A 17,597-nucleotide genomic window follows, 5' to 3' on the forward strand; every position below is an offset into this window, starting at 1 on the left:
TGCTGTTTCCTCATTTCTGTTTCAGACTTAAGTCTTGCTTTTGCATTTCTTTCACTGGTTCTCCTTTATGGCTTCCTTTACTATTTTACAGCTATCAGCTTTTTCCTAGGTTCTATTTTTGCTATTCCTTTATAGCCAAGCTGGCTTATATTTGCCTTTCCTTCTTTACATTGCCTGTTTCAGCTCAGAGAAGGATTTTACATTGTGTATCAGTTCATTCTTAGAAAGCAGGGCTTAGCCAGGTAGTGTGGTGTACACCTTTATTCCCAGCACTCAGGAGGCAGGGGCAGGTGGATCTCTGAGAATTTGAGGCCAGCCTGGTCTATAGAGTGAGTTCCAGGACAGACTCTAAAGCCACACAGAGAAACCCTGTCTTGAAAAACCAGAAAGAAAAGAAAAAGAAAAAGAATTTTTTCATTAAGACATAATTTGAAGTGCTTACTGCTGGCTAATGGTTATAAATGTACAGCTTAGAAAGCTAGTTGTTGTCTTCTGCTGGTACCTCTGTGGATTTTTTGTTGTTGTGCTCATTAAAGTTTATTTTGTTAGGTTTGTTATTATTGTTACTATTTTTTCCCTTTTGTGGTGCTGGGGTACATACTAGACAATCAAGCATGCTACAGGTAAGCTACAACTCCAGTTTTGTTTTGTTTTTACTTTTTAAAACTATTTTATTTTATTTGCATTGGCATAGAAGGTGTCAGATCTCCTGAAACCAGAGTTACAGACAGTTGTGAGCTGCCATGTGGGTGCTGGGAATTGAACCCTGGTTCTCTGGAAGAGCAGACCAGTGCTCTTAACCTCTGAGCCATCTCTCTAGCCCCTTGTTTTTTGTTTTTTAAGAAATATTGACAGTCGGGAGTGGTGGCACACACCTTTAATCCCAGCACTCGGGAGGCAGAGGCAGGCGGGTCTCTCTGTGAGTTCCAGGCCAGGCTGGACCGACAGCCTCCAAAACAATACAGAGAAACCCTGTCTCATAAAACCAAAAAGAAAGAAATATTGATTTACTGTTTGGCAATTTTGTACTTGAATATATTTTCTAGTCACACTTGTCTTCCCCTTTCTTATCTCTATCCCACCTCCAACTCCCCATCTCCAGTTATTCTTTTTGTTTGCTTGTTTGTTTTGTTTTGGGACCTCACACACTTTAGAGAGTGCTCTACCACTGAACTATGGCACCATTTTTTAAAAATTAATTTTAAGCAATATCTTTAAAAACTATGTGGAGAACATAGTGCCAAGAATTAGTGATTTAGTCGGGTGTTGGTGGCGCATGCCTTTAATCCCAGCACTCGGGAGGCAGAAGCAGGCGGATCTCTGAGTTTGAGGCCAGCCTGGTCTACAGAGCGAGTTCTAGGACAACCTCTAAAACAATACAGAGAAACCCTGTCTTGAAAAACCAAAAAAAAAAAAAAAAAGTGATTTAGCTGTAATATTTTTAGATTGCTTAATATTTACAAGCTTGAGGCATATTATCATTTTATTGTTCTAAGTACTGAAATATTAGAATTACTGCATGTGATGTGCATACCTGGATTAGTCTTAAATTATAAAACTTTATGGATGTATTTACTTAAGTTTTTGTTTCTCTTTAAGATTTTATTTTCTGGTTTATTTTGTTTTGGATATATCTAGTAAGATGTAGTTGGTTAGAACAGATGTCCTGGGGGAGGAAGATAACATTTGCTGAGCTGTATAATTTGTGGTAGGTTTCTTAGTAATTTACATGAGAACGACAATTAAAAAAATAACAGATGGGAGAAAAAAAAGGTTATCAGATGATAAAGTACCATGACAGAAAATTCTGAGTTGATGCTAGAGCAGGAGTAGATGTGACAGGGTTCATCAAATGGTTCAGTTGGGAAAACCTGAGTTGGGTCCACAGCACTCGTATAAAAAGCCAGGAATAGTGGCATGTGATTGTAATTCCAGCCCTGGAGAGATGGAGACCAGCTGCATCTTTGGGTCTTGCTGGTCAGCCAGCCTGGACTAAATGGTGCATTCCAGACCAGTGAGAGACCCTGTCTCAAAAACAAACAAACAAAAAAAAAAACAAAAGGTAAGTAAAACAAAGCCTAGTGTGGTGGCTCACATATTTAATCTTAGGCAGAAGGAGGAGAATCTCCATGAGTTCAAGACTAACCTGGTCTTCTATCGAGTTCTAAGACAGTTAGAGCTACTTAGTAAGAGATTGTCTCAAAACAAAACAAACAGACCCAAATCAAAACAACAACAACAAAAAATTGCAAGGTGGATGGCACCTGAGAATACCTTAGGTTGGTACGGCAAAGTGGATGGTACACACACACACACACACACACACACACACACACACACACACACACACACACACACACACACACACACCCCTTCTTACTCCCCACCCCACATACATACAGAAGATGTAAGTAGGTGCTTATGCATGTGTATATGTTTGCTAAAACGTAAGGGAAGAAATGATTGCAACAAGGAAGGAAGAAGACTGGCAAGAGGCCAGGAAGTCTCAGGTAGACACTTAAAAAATTGCTGAGAAAAGCAAGGGGTTGTTCAGAGTAGTAGATATGCAAAAATGGAATGTTCTGGTAAAAATGGAATGTTCTGGTGATTGGGTGCTTGGCAATTTGTTTGGGATGAACATGGACAGAGGCATGTGGTGATAAGTACTGAATAGATTTCATTTCAGGAGTGTTCTAGTGAGAGAGTTCTCGAGTTAAATAAGCAAAATCCTACCGAAAATTATCATAATAAACAGCTTTTGACCTAATCTAAAAAGAGGAGAAAGAAAAAAATCCAAATCAAAGTAAGTTTTCATTTTAATATAGCTTGTTCTTAAAATAGAATAAATGATTCGCACAACTGTATATAATTTTCACATAAATCTTTTTATAGCTACCCAGGAATACCTTAATCTTTCAATAGTTTATAATAAGGCTTTTCTTTCATTTTGCCTTATTTTTCCTAGAATTGTTTGTAGTGCATAGTCTGCTATGTAGCTTTTTAGATGTTTATGATTTTAACAATTATCTTAGGACCTTCCAGTTTCATTCCCTACCTCTTACTGTTTTGACTAATGATCATGTGTAGCTTCTATTCCCCTTCTCCACTGTGTTGTCTTGCTCATTTCATTCACTTCATCCTCCTTGATATGTGATACTTTTCTATATAGATTATATCATCCAGCAACCACATTTGCCTTGCCTTAACACATCTCACTGCCTTTATCTAAAGTTGTAGATTGGATGTCTCATATTGAACTAGTGAAACCGACTCCCTTGTATAATCCTTCTCTTTCTAACTGATTGTACATACTTGTTTTTGTAGTCCCTGGGTGGGTGCAATGATACGGCCTGGCAGTAAGAGGGAACATGGATTGTTCTGTAATCACTGCTGTTCTCCAGTGCCACACCTCTCTATACTAGCAGGTCTAACACCATCTACCAGTCCTGATACTTCTAAGCTTCAGTAACCTTGTGAAAAGTAGCTGCATGTTTCCTTACTCATCTCTATGTTTTCAAAGGTATTTTTTATTTTCTATCTTCCTGGAAAAAAGAAAAACCCAAGTCGCCCCAGGATTAAGTACAGTAAGCTTCATTCAACAATAAAAGTGTGAGAATCTGTCATTGGCTGGTTCCCTCATTGTTGGACCATCGGTGTGTTTACACAGACCTGGACTGGCACTTCTTGATGCAGTGGGTGATGTGGTAAACACATGAGTATGATGGAGCTGCCAGCATTACCTGACATACTGTTGTAGGAACTTTCTAAAAAACTTAAAGAAATATATGCATTAGATGATAGTTTATAAAATATCAAAATACAGTTAAAAACACAACTATAACAGTCATTATCATCAAGTACTATGCTCTGCACGTAATTGTTTATACTGTGCCTTTTATACTGCTGCAACATGTAGGTGTGTGTACATTGGTATTACCACAAACATGACTAATGTGTTACACTAGGATGTTAGGATGCCATGACAGCAGTTGGCAGCTTCATTGACATCTTAGGGACCACCATTGTATTTATTGTTGGCTTCTGGTTTTTGTATTGCACATGACTATGATTCAGTATGAACTTCCTGAGTTTTATTTTGGATTTTCCAGATAGAGTTTCTCTGTGTAACAGCCCTTGACTGTCCTGGAACTCACTCTGGTAGATCAGATTGGCCTCGAACTCACAGAGATCCTCCTGTCTCTCCTTCTCAAGTACTGGGATTAAAGGCACGTGCCATCACAACCCAGCTGTTTTTGTTTGTTTTGTTTTTAATGATTTTGTGTATGTGTATCTGTGTATGTTTGTGTTCCATCTGTTTGTGTGTGACCATGGAAGCCAGAAGTGGTCATTGGATTTCCTGGAGTTGGAGTTCAAATAGCTGTGAGCCCATTGTGGGTGCTAGGATCTGAACTCAGGTCCTTTGGAAGAGTAGCAGGTGCTCTTAATTGCTGAGCCATCTCTGTTGCCCTCAGGATGAACTTTTGAAAAGTTGTGAAAAATTTATGTGGGAGTAAAGCACAGAGTGACCGATGCCAGTCATGCATGAAAGCAGAGGCGACCAGTTCAAAGGTTGGGAGCTCTCTTTACTGTGATGAGCAGATGTGACAGGATAGGGGTGGTGTAGACAGGAAGTAGATTTTGGATGTGGTAAATTTGAGGTACTTCTAACCAGTTTTGCCTATAAAAATATCTAAATTTGAGGAAACTCTTCCCTTTTTTACTTTTCATGACTGACTCTTTGAACAGCTTAGTTCTGTTGTCTAATTGAATGTCTTGCATGAGGTGAAATGTGCTTTGATAAGAACACAGCACAGGTGCCGACTGTCTGCACTTCCTGTGTCTTATTTAGGTAGCCACTGTTGACTGGTAGGTGTGATCCTCTGGTTTAAAACTCTTCATTGAAAGGAAGCATTGTGTCTGTTTCCCTTTCTGTAAAGAGTAAGTAATCTGTGAAAAAACGTGTTAACTTTTAAACATATATTATTCTCTGTGCCCACTGAATACTGTGAACTTGGCGAGACAATTAGCAGTTTTACCAAATTGGTTATCATAAATCCAAAATTAAAAAAAATATTGCTGTTTGTCATAATAAAAGTAAGGGATGGTGAGACAGTGATGTCAGCCAGCGAAGCCAGTGATGGCAGCCAAACTGATCTCAGTGGCCCCAGTGGTTTTGTTGTAGCATGGCATTGAGAAATCATATAATGCTCCCTTGTGTTCCTTATCACTGTCATAAAAATTATGCTTCAGAATTATACACAACATTATGTGCTTAGTCTCCTTTAAGGAATCTTGGCTAGAGATAATAAAAATTTTTATTTAATTTTACAGGTTTAAATCAAACACCAGATGTTTATAGCCTTCTAAGGTAAGTTTAATTTTTTTTGAAACAATGTTACTATATTTATTAACCCAAATAACTTGTCTGGAAATAAATTGTAATTACTGAAATTGTGTTGGTAATTAATTTGCGTACTACCTCAGCTTATTGGCTCTATCTTAAAAGATGATAGTCCTTAGGAGAATGATTGTTTCTACACACAGTGTACAGTAACACCTTCATCTGTGTTCATACTGTGACCCATCACTTGGGAACAGGCATGGAATTTGCCACCTGTGCCATGTTAGTGTGCAAAAAGTTTCAAATTTTTTAAATCTTGAATCAGTGATACTGGATACTGTAATGTAAGAAGCAGGCGTTTTTTTGTTTTGTTTTGTTTTTTGTGTTTTTTACAGTGACATTAATCTCTGCAGTGGGAAGGCTGAGACAGGCAGATCTTGATGAGGCCAGCCTGGGCTACCTAATGAGAACCTTTATCCAAAAGTATCAAAGTGTTAGTGTTGGCCGTGTGTTTGTCCTCTACGGACTTTAGAGAAGCTCTTGCTTTTCTTCACCATGCCTTCTTTTGTGGTTGCTTGAATGCTTGATGTTCTGCCAGTTTCTGCCTTTGTCTTTTGTTTGATGCTTCTGTTTTGTTTCCCTTTCTCCTTTCTTTGCTTCCTCCTTTTCCCTCTTTTCTCCCTTTCTCCCTTCCTTCCTTTTTCTTTTCTGTTTTTTTTTTTTGAGACCGATTTTGCATATGTAGCCACAAAATTGCTATGTAACCTAGCATATGAATGAAAATGAGGACATGGCCACTCCTAGGTATGGTTGGGAAAGCTTTTATTGTAGATAAGAGGGAGAGAGTTTGACTGAGGACATCTGGAAAGGTCCAGACTGAACTGGGCCATGAGAGAAGAGAGAGGGGCAAGAGGGCAAGCAGACAAAGAGAGAAGAACCGAGAGATCGAGTGGCCAAAATGACAGGGTTATGTAGGAATGAGAAGCTGGAAGAAGGGAAGGGAAGCCTAGCCCCTGGGCTGGAGACGCTAGGGTATAGGGGTCTGGGTGAGAAGTGCTGAGAACAGCCATGGTTACTGAGCGGAGTCTAGGCCTTTATGCATGCTGTTCAAGCACACTACCACCTGAACTACCTCCCTGCCCTCCCTTCTCTGTTTCTGAGTGCCTCCTTCCTTTTTAAAGACATGGGGTGGGGGCACAGCTGGAGGGTTGGGGCAAAGGCTTATCTGGTGAAGTGCTTGCTACACAAGCCTGAGGACTAAAGTTCAGATCCTTAACTCATAGGCAGTGCTGAGTGGGTGTGGCAGTCTGCCTATAATTCTATCACATGGGAGGTGTAAACAGAATCCTCAGAGCTAGCTGGCCAGTCAAACTAGTCACTCCTCTGGGTTTAGGGAGATACATTGGAGAGTAATAGAGGGAGATACTTTGAACCTTCACATGGATATGTACCCACATGTGCTCAAACACACAGTACATATGCAAGAACACACATATCTAACAGTAATGTAACAAAAAGATACTGACATGTTAGGGTCACTCCAATCAAATGAGTGTCTTAGGGTTTTTATTTCTAAGAAGACACAAGCATGATCATGGCAAGTCTGATAAAAGAAAATATTTTATTGGGACTGGCTAACAATTCAGAGGCTTAGCTCATTAGCTCATTATTAACATGGAGGGAAGCATGGTGGCACACATGCAGACATGGTGCTGGAAACGTAGCTGAGAGTTCAAAATCTGAATGAGCAGGCAGCAGGAAGAGAGTGAGCCACTGGGCCTGGCTTGAGCTTCTGAAAAGTCAAAGCCTACCCCCAGTGACACAGTTCCTCTATTAAGGCTATACCTATTCCAACAAGGCCACATGCTCTAATCCTTTCAAATAATGCCACTCCTGTGTACCTACATAGGTGCCATTTTCATTCAAACCACCCAATGACCTTGTCTTATCTGGAAATAATGATCTTTGCAGATTGAAAGTTAAGATCACCTTTGTAAGTCCTGAGGTGAGGACTTGACTGTACCATCTGTGGGACACAATTTATACCAGTATAGCAGTGCTTACACTTCCCTCTTGGATCATAAATAGCTGAAGAATTAGAAGGACAGTGTCTTAAATGTTGGATGATACATGTGTTATTAGACATGTTTACTTTATAGGGCTAGAAGTTTGAAGGTAATGATCTTTAAATGATAATGTATAATGTTTATGAATATCAAATATCAAATCTATATTACATTAATTTTTACTTTATTCTCTTTCTCCTTTAAAGTTAATGCAGCAAGGTACAAGGCATAATGTGCCATACCATCTGTTTTGAGAGTGTGTTTCACTGAGTAAGAATGGCTGAGAGAAGTGGGAAGATTGCTGCAGGGCAAGTGTATATTGAGGTGGAGTATGATTACGAGTATGAAGCAAAGGACAGGAAGATTGTCATCAGACAAGGGGAGCGGTACATCCTAGTGAAGAAGACCAATGATGACTGGTGGCAGGTCAGACTAGATGAGAATTCCAAAGCGTTTTATGTGCCAGCGCAGTATGTCAAGGAGGTCACCCGCAAAGCGCTGATGCCCCCTGTGAAGCAGGCAGCTGGACTGCCAAATAATTCTATGAAGACAATACAGAGCATGCATCTACAGAGATCAACAGAAAATGTGAACAAAATGCCTGAACTTTCAAGTTTTGGAAAGCCATCGTCATCTGTTCAAGGAACAGGTCTTATTCGTGATGCCAATCAGAATTTTGGATCCAATTATAATTCAGGCCAGACTCTCAACCTAAGCCTGGACCTGACCCATAATAACGGAAAATTCAACAGTGACTCACATTCTCCCAAAGTTTCCAGCCAGAATAGGACACGCTTATTTGGTCACTTTCCCGGGCCAGAGTTCTTGGACGTAGAGAAGACTAGCTTCTCTCAGGAGCAGTCTTGTGACTCAGCTGGAGAAGGCTCAGAAAGAACACACCAGGATTCCGAGTCTGGAGACGAGCTTAGCAGCAGCTCCACTGAACAGATGAGGGTAAGAGAGAAGTTGGGTGAAATGTGATCTCACCTCAATAAAAATGGTATTTTAATTAAAACCATAGTGTTAAGAATTAGTTGTTTTGCTTTATGTGTTCAGAATACATGAATTCTATCCTAATTTAAATAGAGGTTAAAAAAAAAATGTGAACCAGCTTGTGACATTCACAGAGAATCCCTCTGTGGTATTCCTAATTCTTAATCTCTGTGGGGCTGGAGCTACTTTGAGCATGAGAATGTTTTTTTTCCCTGCTGCTGTGCATTAGGCAGGAAGCTCTTCCCTTAATGGTGGGTGATGCTTATTTAGTAGAAAATGTGTTCTGTTTTCTGGTGGTATTCACTTGGTCTTGTTTCTAGCAAGTGCTCAGGTGTAATATATGACTGTATGAGGAAAAATGCCACTGGCATACTTGTGGCTAACTTGCTTATTGAAACTGCTACCCTGAAACACCAAGCAGTCTAGAGAAATAATCCTACTTCCAGTCATATGCTTGTGTCTGAAATGTTTCCCCTTGATTATACTCAATACTGACCTGGAAAGAAATGTGTTCCTGGTTTGGTTTCTGCTTTTTCCCTACCTGGCCTTTTTTTCAGATTGTGTATGCTGGTTATTTTCAAATGAAGTCATTCTAAAAGCTCATGTATGAAATTGAAATATCATGCATGTATTTGGACAATTCCTATTTTAAGTAAATTTTTATTTCAAGTTTAAAATAAATTTAAACATAACTTTTTGATCTGAAGTTGTATTGCCTTCTGGGTTGTTGTTTTGTTTGGTTTGGAGTGAAGAGAACCTCCCTCTAACCCTTCCTTCCTTCCTTCCTTCCTTCCTTCCTTCCTTCCTTCCTTCCTTCCTTCCTTCCTTCCTTCCCTCCCTCCCTCCCTCCCTCCCTCCCTCCTTCCCTCCCTCCCTCTTTCTTTGGTGCTTGAAACTTAGCTCTAGGTCTTGGGCTTAATAGGTAAGCACTCTACTACTGAGCTAAATTCTCTTAACCCTTGTAATAAAGTTATTCAGGGTCAAGTCAGTAATTAGGCTGCTCTTAGGTATGATCCAATTCTGTTAAGTTGTAACTGTTACAGAGTTACTGAGTGGATATAGGAAATGAAGATTCTGTAGAGAAACTTCCAGTGTTTGAGATCAAGGTATGAAGTAGCGCTATCATTGTCTTCCTTGTGCTCTTCAATTTTAGTGTGATACTCTGATATAGAACGTGTAGAGTTTGCTGAGGCTGTATGTAGTGGTGTACACCTGAAATCCTAGCACTCATGAGGCAGCGGTAGGCAGATCTCTAGGTTGAAGCCAGTATGGTTTATATATAGCAAGTTCCATACCAGGCAGAGCTACATAGTGAGACCCTGTCTTTAAAATATGTGTATATGTTTACATGTATACATGTGTTTCTCTTCATCTAATCACAGCCACTGTTTCACAAATAAAGTTGTATTTTATATTTATGTTCACAAACAGTCCTGTGTTCTTTTGATTATGAAGGTCTTAAGTTCCCTGCACTGGAAGTTGGTGGCTCCTGGTCTCTTCTGTGTCTTAGCACTGTTTGAAAGTCTTACGAGGAGTTCTTTGGCAGGTTCCATGGCAATGGTCTCAAATCTTTTGCATTTTATTCTTTTTGCTGAATCACTTTTACTTTGCTCTGCTCTCATCAGACCACTTGCCTTATATTTCAAAACTAAGTCTCCAAACAACACACAAAAAAGTCACAGTATAGAAATAGGGATCACATTTGCATAGAAGTCAGTGTGACTTTCATTTAAGTCTGATTTTAGTATTTGTCAGCTGTGTGATAATTGGGGGGAATTTACTTATTTTGTAATGCTCTGGGTGAAACCTGGGCTTTGTGTATGCTAGGCAAACACTCTACCACTGAGCTACAACCCAAATCTAAGGAAATTTAATTTATGTGAGTATTTTGCCTACATGTATGTATGTACATGCATGTGCGTGCCTGGTGCCTGCAGAGGTCAGAATCCTGGAACTGGAGTTATGGATAGTGGTGAGCCACCATGTGTGTACTGGGAACCAAATCCTGGGTCCTCTGCAAGAGCTCATAATTCAGCCACCTCTCTGTTCTTAAGGGGAAAATTCCTTAACCTGTGTTAAGGAGTAGTCACAGGGATGTTGAGGCACATAGTGAGGGCCTTGGTTGTCTGTTGGCACTTAACTACCAAGTTTATCAGCTTGAAACAGAGAACACGTCCTTTCTCTATTTTTTGTGGGTCAGTACATCAGTGGAAGCTTGGAGTCTCTTGAGGCTACAATCTTAGGCAAGCAAAACTGAGACCAGGAATTGCTTGTAATGGTGCCTTGCTCACAGTGTTGCTGGCTAAGCCTCCTCACAGCTGTTTGAATATAGCAAGTAGACTTCCCCAGAATGAGCAGTCAAGGAATGAGGGCATGGGAGACTCTGCCTTCCTGTTCTTGGAAGTCTTGCTGTTGTGTCTGTTGATGATGTAGCTCACTCCTCTTTCCTGTTGGGGACCGCACAGGAGTATGAGTAACAGGTTTTGTGGATTAGAGAGGGGATACTCTGATGGCTGACTGTTAACAGATACTCAGTAAAACACACGTGCCACTGTATTGTCATGTCCACCGTTAGTCCCACTATCGAATCTATAAGTACATCTGTGTTGTCGATTGCCTTTCTCCTGGTACAGTGCAAACATTTCTTTTTCTATTAAAGTGTACTTTCTTCATATTTGCTCTTTGTACTTTTCCATTAGCTTCTGCAAAGTAGGATGTTATGTTCATGGCTTCAGACTCACTGTGAAGTCTTTTTATCAGCAATATATATATATATGTATACACACACACATATATATATCTCAGCAATATATATATTTCTGTGTGTATGTGTGTGTGTGTCCCACGTGAAAGTCAGAGGACAACTTCAGGTACTTTGCCTTCCACCTTGTTTTTGAGGCATGGCCTCTTGTTTGCCACTGCATTCACTGTGTATTCCAGGCTAGCTGACCTCTGAACTTCTGCGGACTTTTCTTGTCTCTCCTTCCTATTTGCTTTAGGAGAGTGCTGGCATAATATATATTGCTACAACATCCAGCTTTTTATTTGTTTCTTTTTTTCCAGTCAGGGTTTCTCTGTTTAACAACCCTGGCTGCCCTGGAACTTGCTCTGTAGACCAGGCTGGCCTTGAACGAAAAGAGATCTGCCTGCTTCTGCTTCTCCAGTGCTGGGAGTGCTGGGATATTAAAGGCGAGTGACATTCAGCTTTTTACGTGGGTTCAAAGGATTCAAACTCTGGTCATCAGGCACTCCAGCAGTCAGCATTTTTACCATCTTCCCCAGAATTTAGATTTGCTCATGTTTTCTTCATTTAGTAAAGGTCTTGTAACTATGCTTTCCTGTGTTGCATCATTACTCTTCCTTGACTGACTGAGCCATCTCCCCACCCCCTCACCACCTCCCATTTAAACTGGAATTTGAGAGTTCTTAATAGTCTGGAGTACTAGTCATCTGTCAAGTAAATAGATGACTTGCAAATCTTTTATCCTGTTGTGTCGCATTTCTTTTTATCCTTTTGATTGGGTCTTTCCCGGAACCAGTGTTTCATTTTGATGAACTCCAGTTTATCAGTTCCCTATGTGGGTCATGCTTTGTTTCAAGTGTAAGAGCTCATGGCTTAGCAATTTTAGGTATATTTGGAGAAACAGAACCACTAGGTTGGTGTGTGTGTGTGTGTGTGTGTGTGTGTGTGTGTGTGTGTGTGTGTGTGCACACACATGTATCTTCCTAAGTACACACACAAGATGGGGGTGTATTTTAAGAAATTGGCTGCACAAACATGCAGGCTTGCAAGTTTAGAATCTGGATTTCCTGGCAGGCTGATGCTCCAGGAAAACAAGTGTTGTTGCTGGTGCTTTTGTTGTTGTATCCAAGAATCCATGGCCAAGTCTGAGGTCATGAAGATTTACTCTCTGCCTTCTGACAGTTTTATAGTTTAGGTTTTTAATCATTTTGAATTACTTTTTAAGTAAAGTGTGAAGTAAGCACCCACCCTCACCCCACCCTCCTGGCTGTCCTGGAGCTTGTTTTGTAGATCAGGCTGGCCTCCAATTTCCTTTTAGAAGTGACTATCTAGCCCTTTCTAGTGAAGTTTGTTTAAAGACATTTGCTTCATCAGGTAACTTAGCACTCCTTGTTGAAAATCAGTTGACCCATAGACTCAGTGACTTGTTTAAGGACATTTAGTGCCTACCTGTTAGTTTATGCACTCCCTTACACCTGTAGGGACAGTCTTGAGTGCTCTTGTTTTGTAGCATTTTAAAATTGTGAAGTGTTTAGCCTTCTTCCTTTGTTTTTTTTTTTTTCTAAGAATTGCATCTTTTCTGGTTCCTATAACTTCTGAGTCAGTATTAGAATTGACTTGTCAGTTCCACAAATAAACTACTTGGGATCCTGGTAGGGATTATCTTTGAGGCTGTACAACAATTTGGGAAGTGGTATTCTTTTCTGCTCTTCTTATTTCCCTCAGTCTGAAATCTTCAGATTTTTGGCTCAAGGAAAAGTTATGGGCTGGAGGGTGGTTGAATAGGCAAGAATGCTCATTGCTCTTGCAGAGGATCTGAGTTCAGTTCCCAGAATAATAACAGGTGGCTCACAATCATTTGTAACTCCAGCTCTGGGGCCTATGATAGCTCTGGCCTCCATGGGCATCTGTGTACACACATGCACATACCTACAAACAGATAAACATATATACATATATGATGAAATTTAAAAAGAAAGTATTTCATGTTGATATATAATTTCTTTAGGTACAGAAGTCTGTTTTTTATTTTGTTACTGTTTTCTTTCAAACTTTTTCTTTTTTAGCATGGTTTCTGGAGAGAAGTATAATTCCTGTCTTTGTTCCTCTATAAGGATTTTTTTTCTGCTGTCCTTCAAGATTTCCTTCATTTTTGGTTTTTGTAGCTTGAATATATGTTTATGTATAGGTTTTTTGGCTCTTACCCTATTTTCAGTTTGGAAAACTTTTATTGGCACATCTTTAAGTAGATTCTACTCCCAGCCATGTTCAGTCTGTATCAAAGTCATTTTCTATATTACAGTTTTTTTTTAATTTCTTGCTTTTTGATTCTTTGGTAGGATTTTAAAAAAATCTATGTTTTACTCATGTGTCTTTGCATATTGTTCACTTTTCTTTAACAATATAAAGCATATTAATATCTTACATTCCCTGTCTTGGTGATTCTAGCATCTGCCCTGTTTCCAAGTTTGATTGTGTTACTCGCTTTTGTTACTGTGTTTTGTTACCTTTCAGCATGCCTTGCAATTTTTGGTTGAAAGTCACATATGTATCAGGTAATAGTAACTGAATTGAAGAGGCTTATAGTATGAGGTGTTAGGCTAATTTGGCCAGAGATTGTTCTGTGTTTAATGTTTATTGTACATACTAGACACTTGAAATTCAAGTATCTGTGGGTTTGGCTCAGTTGCTTTGGGGAGTTTTGAGGGTATTCTTTTTTTTAAGATGGTCTCACTGGCCTCAAACTTGTAAGACAGGCCTTTAACTTCCTCCTGCTTCCCTCTCCCAAATGCTAGGATCATAAGTGTGTGACACTGTGCCTAGTCTCTTCTAACAGCTCACCTCATTAGGTAATTGCTTCTTGAGGTCTTTCCTCTGTGGTCCACTGAAGCCCACAGTAGGGGAGGTGTCATTATATTGTGTAATCCTGTGGTTAAGTCTCAATATTACACTGTTTGATATTGGGCTCTGAATTTCCCCTGTCTTAGTTTTTACCCTTTCCATTAATTAGGGAAGACCAGAGCCTCTTCTGGGGGCTTTGGAGTGGATCACTTTGTCCAGGCTGGATAAATTCTGGTGAAGTTTTTTTTCATTAGCAGGACTACCTAGACTTAGATTGCTGGGTCACCTGTTCTCCTTTTACCAGAGCCATAGAAGGATTTTTGTTGAATCTTTACTGAAGGAACCTGGTGGTGGCCTTGGAAATAAACCCACCAAAATCCAGTGTCTCTCACAGCGTGTCCATTAATTCATCATGTTTTTATTAGGTGTTCTAATGAGTTTATAACTCTTGTAGCTCTACTAGTTTCTGTTTAGATGCATCTCTTCTGCAACTCTGGATTTACCCTTCCAAATATTGGAGGAGTAGTTTGCCATGAGACCTTGGTTGTCTGATGGTTGCAAGAAATCATGAATTGTTTGAGTTTTGGTTTTGTCTTGATGTTAAGAGACTGCTGACTTTGACATTTTCTGCAAGTTAGGATTGGAAGTCGATAAGATCCTGAGTAAAACAATTTTAAATTAATACGTCGGTTGAACATGGGTATGCATGTGGAGGTCAACTGAATTTTCTCCTGTCGTTGTTCTAGGGATCAAATTCAGGTAGTCTCCTGTGGCAAGAGCTTATCCACTGAGCCATCTTGCATGTTTGTTGCTGTTTAGCTTATTAATATATAATATATTGGTTGGTTTTTGAACTTGAATATGCTTCTTAGCTAATACATGTTTCATGGTCTCATGAATGGTCTAACTAGTCAGTGTATCACATAGATAACTAGAATCCATCTATGAAGCTTTCTTTTGCATTTGTACTAAAAAGATATTTATTTGCTTTTTTGTGCTTGATCTGTTGCTCATTAATCAGGATATCAATGAAATGAGTGGGGAAGTACTCCCTCTTTTGTGCTTAGTAAGAGGATATGTAGTTATGTAGTTTTTTTGTTTTTGTTTTTGTTTTTGTTTTTCTAGACAGGGTTTCTCTATATTGTTTTGGAGGCTGTTCTGGAACTCGCTCTGTAGACCAGGCTGGCCTCAAACTCACAGAGATCTACCTGCCTCTGCCTCCGCCTCCCAAGTCCTGAGATTAAAAGCGTGCGCCACCAACGTCCGGCAAGGATATGTAGTTTTGATAGGGTTTTCTTACTAGTCCTGGGTATCATGTTTGTTTTCTTTTTTTTTTCCTGAGACAGGGTTTGTCTGCATTGCTTTGAAGCTTGTCCTGGAACTTGCTCTGTAGACTGGGCTGGCCTCCAACTCACAGAGATCCATCTGCCTCTGCCTCTGCCTCCTGAGTGCTGGGATTAAAGGCGTGGGCCACAAACACCCGGCTTCCATGTTTGGTTTCTTTAATAATGTTAGAAAAAAAGAGTAGTCTTGATATGGGATAAAGGAACACAGGAAAAAGTAAATGTAGCTTAGCAAGGCAATGCCTTTTTGTAAAGAGGGTGCACCAGAATCCATTGGGGCTGGCAAGCGCACTTGAAAAGATGTTTTCTTTTTATCTCTGTAGGTGGTGACTGCAACTCATCCCATTGGTGCAGCCTGACTTCACAACTTAATTAGATTGGCTAATCAATGTGACAGGAAGTTACTTGCTGGGTTAGTTACTTTTCATAGAAAAAAAAAAGAACATTTCTTACAGTAGTTAATGGGGTATTAAATTATCAGTTTCATTTTGGGGAGATTAGGACGCTTTAAGGAATTGGTAGGTTTCATTAAAGTTATCACATCCTGGCAGTGTTCTTTTATTGCCATTTCCCTATGTACAGCATCTTCAGTGATGCTTTCTATTTCATCCACCATGTTTGTATTTCTTTTCTCTGTTTTCTTTGTTAGTGTTGCAAGAGGTTTGTCAGTTTTTATCAATCTTTACAAGAAATGCAGTACTTGTTTCATTGATTTGCTTTATTTTCCTGTTATAAATTCCACTGATTTCTCTTCATTGTTTTGTTTTCGAGGCAGGGTTTCTTATAGCCCAGCTTAGCTTTGAACTGTGCTGTAAAATGACCTTGAACTCCCAATCCTTCTAGGAAGATTAAGGCATGTCTCACCATGTCTAGCTATTTTTTTCTTCCTTTTTTTTCTTTTGTTTTGGTTTTTTATTGTTTGTTTTTTTGAGACAGGGTTTTTTCTCTATGTAACAGCCCCAGCTGTCCTGGTACTTGATTTGTAGACCAAGTTGGTCTCAAAGTCACAAAGATTCACCTGGTTCTACCTCTGAGTCCTGGCATTAAAGGTGTGTGCCATCATGTGCAGCTACTAGCTATGATTCTTTTTCATTGGTATGTTCTTATTCTACTCCAGCTTCTTGAAGTGTAAGCTCAGCTAATTGGTTTGAAACTTTCCCCATTTCCTAATAGGAGCATTTGTTGCTGTGAGTCTCCCCTAGCACTGCTTTTGCTTCCTCCAGCAAGTGTGCTGTGTACTGTTGAATTCAATGCATTTTAAAGTTCTCGAGACTTGATTTTATGCTCATGGGATGCTTGGGAAAGTATTTTGTTTAGTTCCCAAGTGTTTGGAGAATCACTTTTATATTACTGGTTTATGGTTTGGTTCCTTTGTACTTGGATAACAATCTGTGATTTAATTTTTTAAAAAGTTTGTTGAGCTTTGTTTAATGTCCAGAATAGGATCTTGGAATCTGTTTTATAGATAATAAAATAGTGTATTATATTGTTGGTCAATAATTTGATGAGACCCTTTAGTTTCATGGTGTTGAGTCTTTTGTAGTCTTGCTGAATAACCCTGTTGGTTGATGATCTGTCTTCTCAAGTCTTTTCTCCTTGGGTTCATACATTTTCAGTATCATTTCCTGTGGCATGCTTTGGTGTATGCACTTTTCCAGATTGTTATGCTTTCCTGTACATTTGATGTCTTTATAAATATTCATAATCTGTTTCTGGCAGTTTTCTTTTCTCTGAGATCTACTTTATCTGTTCATATAGAAACATATAGCTAGGCCTTTTAAATTCTCTCTCTTTAGTCTATTCTGCCAATCTTTGTCTTTTAAGGGACACAGACTGTTGAAACTGAAGTAATTAATGATAGCTAACCCTTAAGTCTGCCATTTTTCATTTTATTTTCTGTTTTCTTAACACTGACTTTTTCAGAGTTCCCTTTTGGATGCTTTCATTTGTGTAGTTTTTAGTGCTCCAAGCATTGTGTATACTGGCATGGCTTGTCATTTTGTTGGTGTCACATTGCCAGTCTGAATAAACCATGAGTTCATCCTCCCTGGATTTTTTATTCTACCATTTGCAACTGTCCTGTCCTAAACACAAGAGAAGCCCTTGCACTGTATTGTTTTTGTCGCAACTACTAAACACAGTCTAGAGACTGTAGAGGTGAATTCTGAATTATTTCTTCTCCCTTCACCTTCCAGGTTCCTCCTTTCATCATTTCCATTTGCCTACAGAACCAGCAGGCTTAATTATTCATTTAGGGCAAATTCTTAGTT

General features: G+C 39.4%; 1 protein-coding gene across 5 annotated transcripts in view; it reads left to right on the forward strand.

Moving 5' to 3' along the window:
* Window positions 1-17,597, forward strand: part of Arhgap12 (Rho GTPase activating protein 12) — an 89,615-nt gene that overhangs the window by 11,233 nt on the left and 60,785 nt on the right. For 4 of the 5 annotated variants that reach the window (XM_005085161.4, XM_005085162.4, XM_005085165.4 and 1 more), the window contains exons 2-3: window positions 5,332-5,368; window positions 7,614-8,361. In XM_005085161.4, the coding sequence (XP_005085218.1) occupies window positions 7,684-8,361 (678 nt within the window). In that variant the 5' untranslated portion in view covers window positions 5,332-5,368; window positions 7,614-7,683. Of the gene's footprint in view, window positions 1-5,331; window positions 5,369-7,613; window positions 8,362-17,597 lie in introns of those variants that run through there. The other variant, XM_021236015.2, reaches the window with a different exon arrangement.

Source organism: Mesocricetus auratus, unplaced genomic scaffold, assembly GCF_017639785.1.
Source record: "Mesocricetus auratus isolate SY011 unplaced genomic scaffold, BCM_Maur_2.0 Super-Scaffold_100013, whole genome shotgun sequence".
NCBI lineage: Eukaryota > Metazoa > Chordata > Mammalia > Rodentia > Cricetidae > Mesocricetus > Mesocricetus auratus.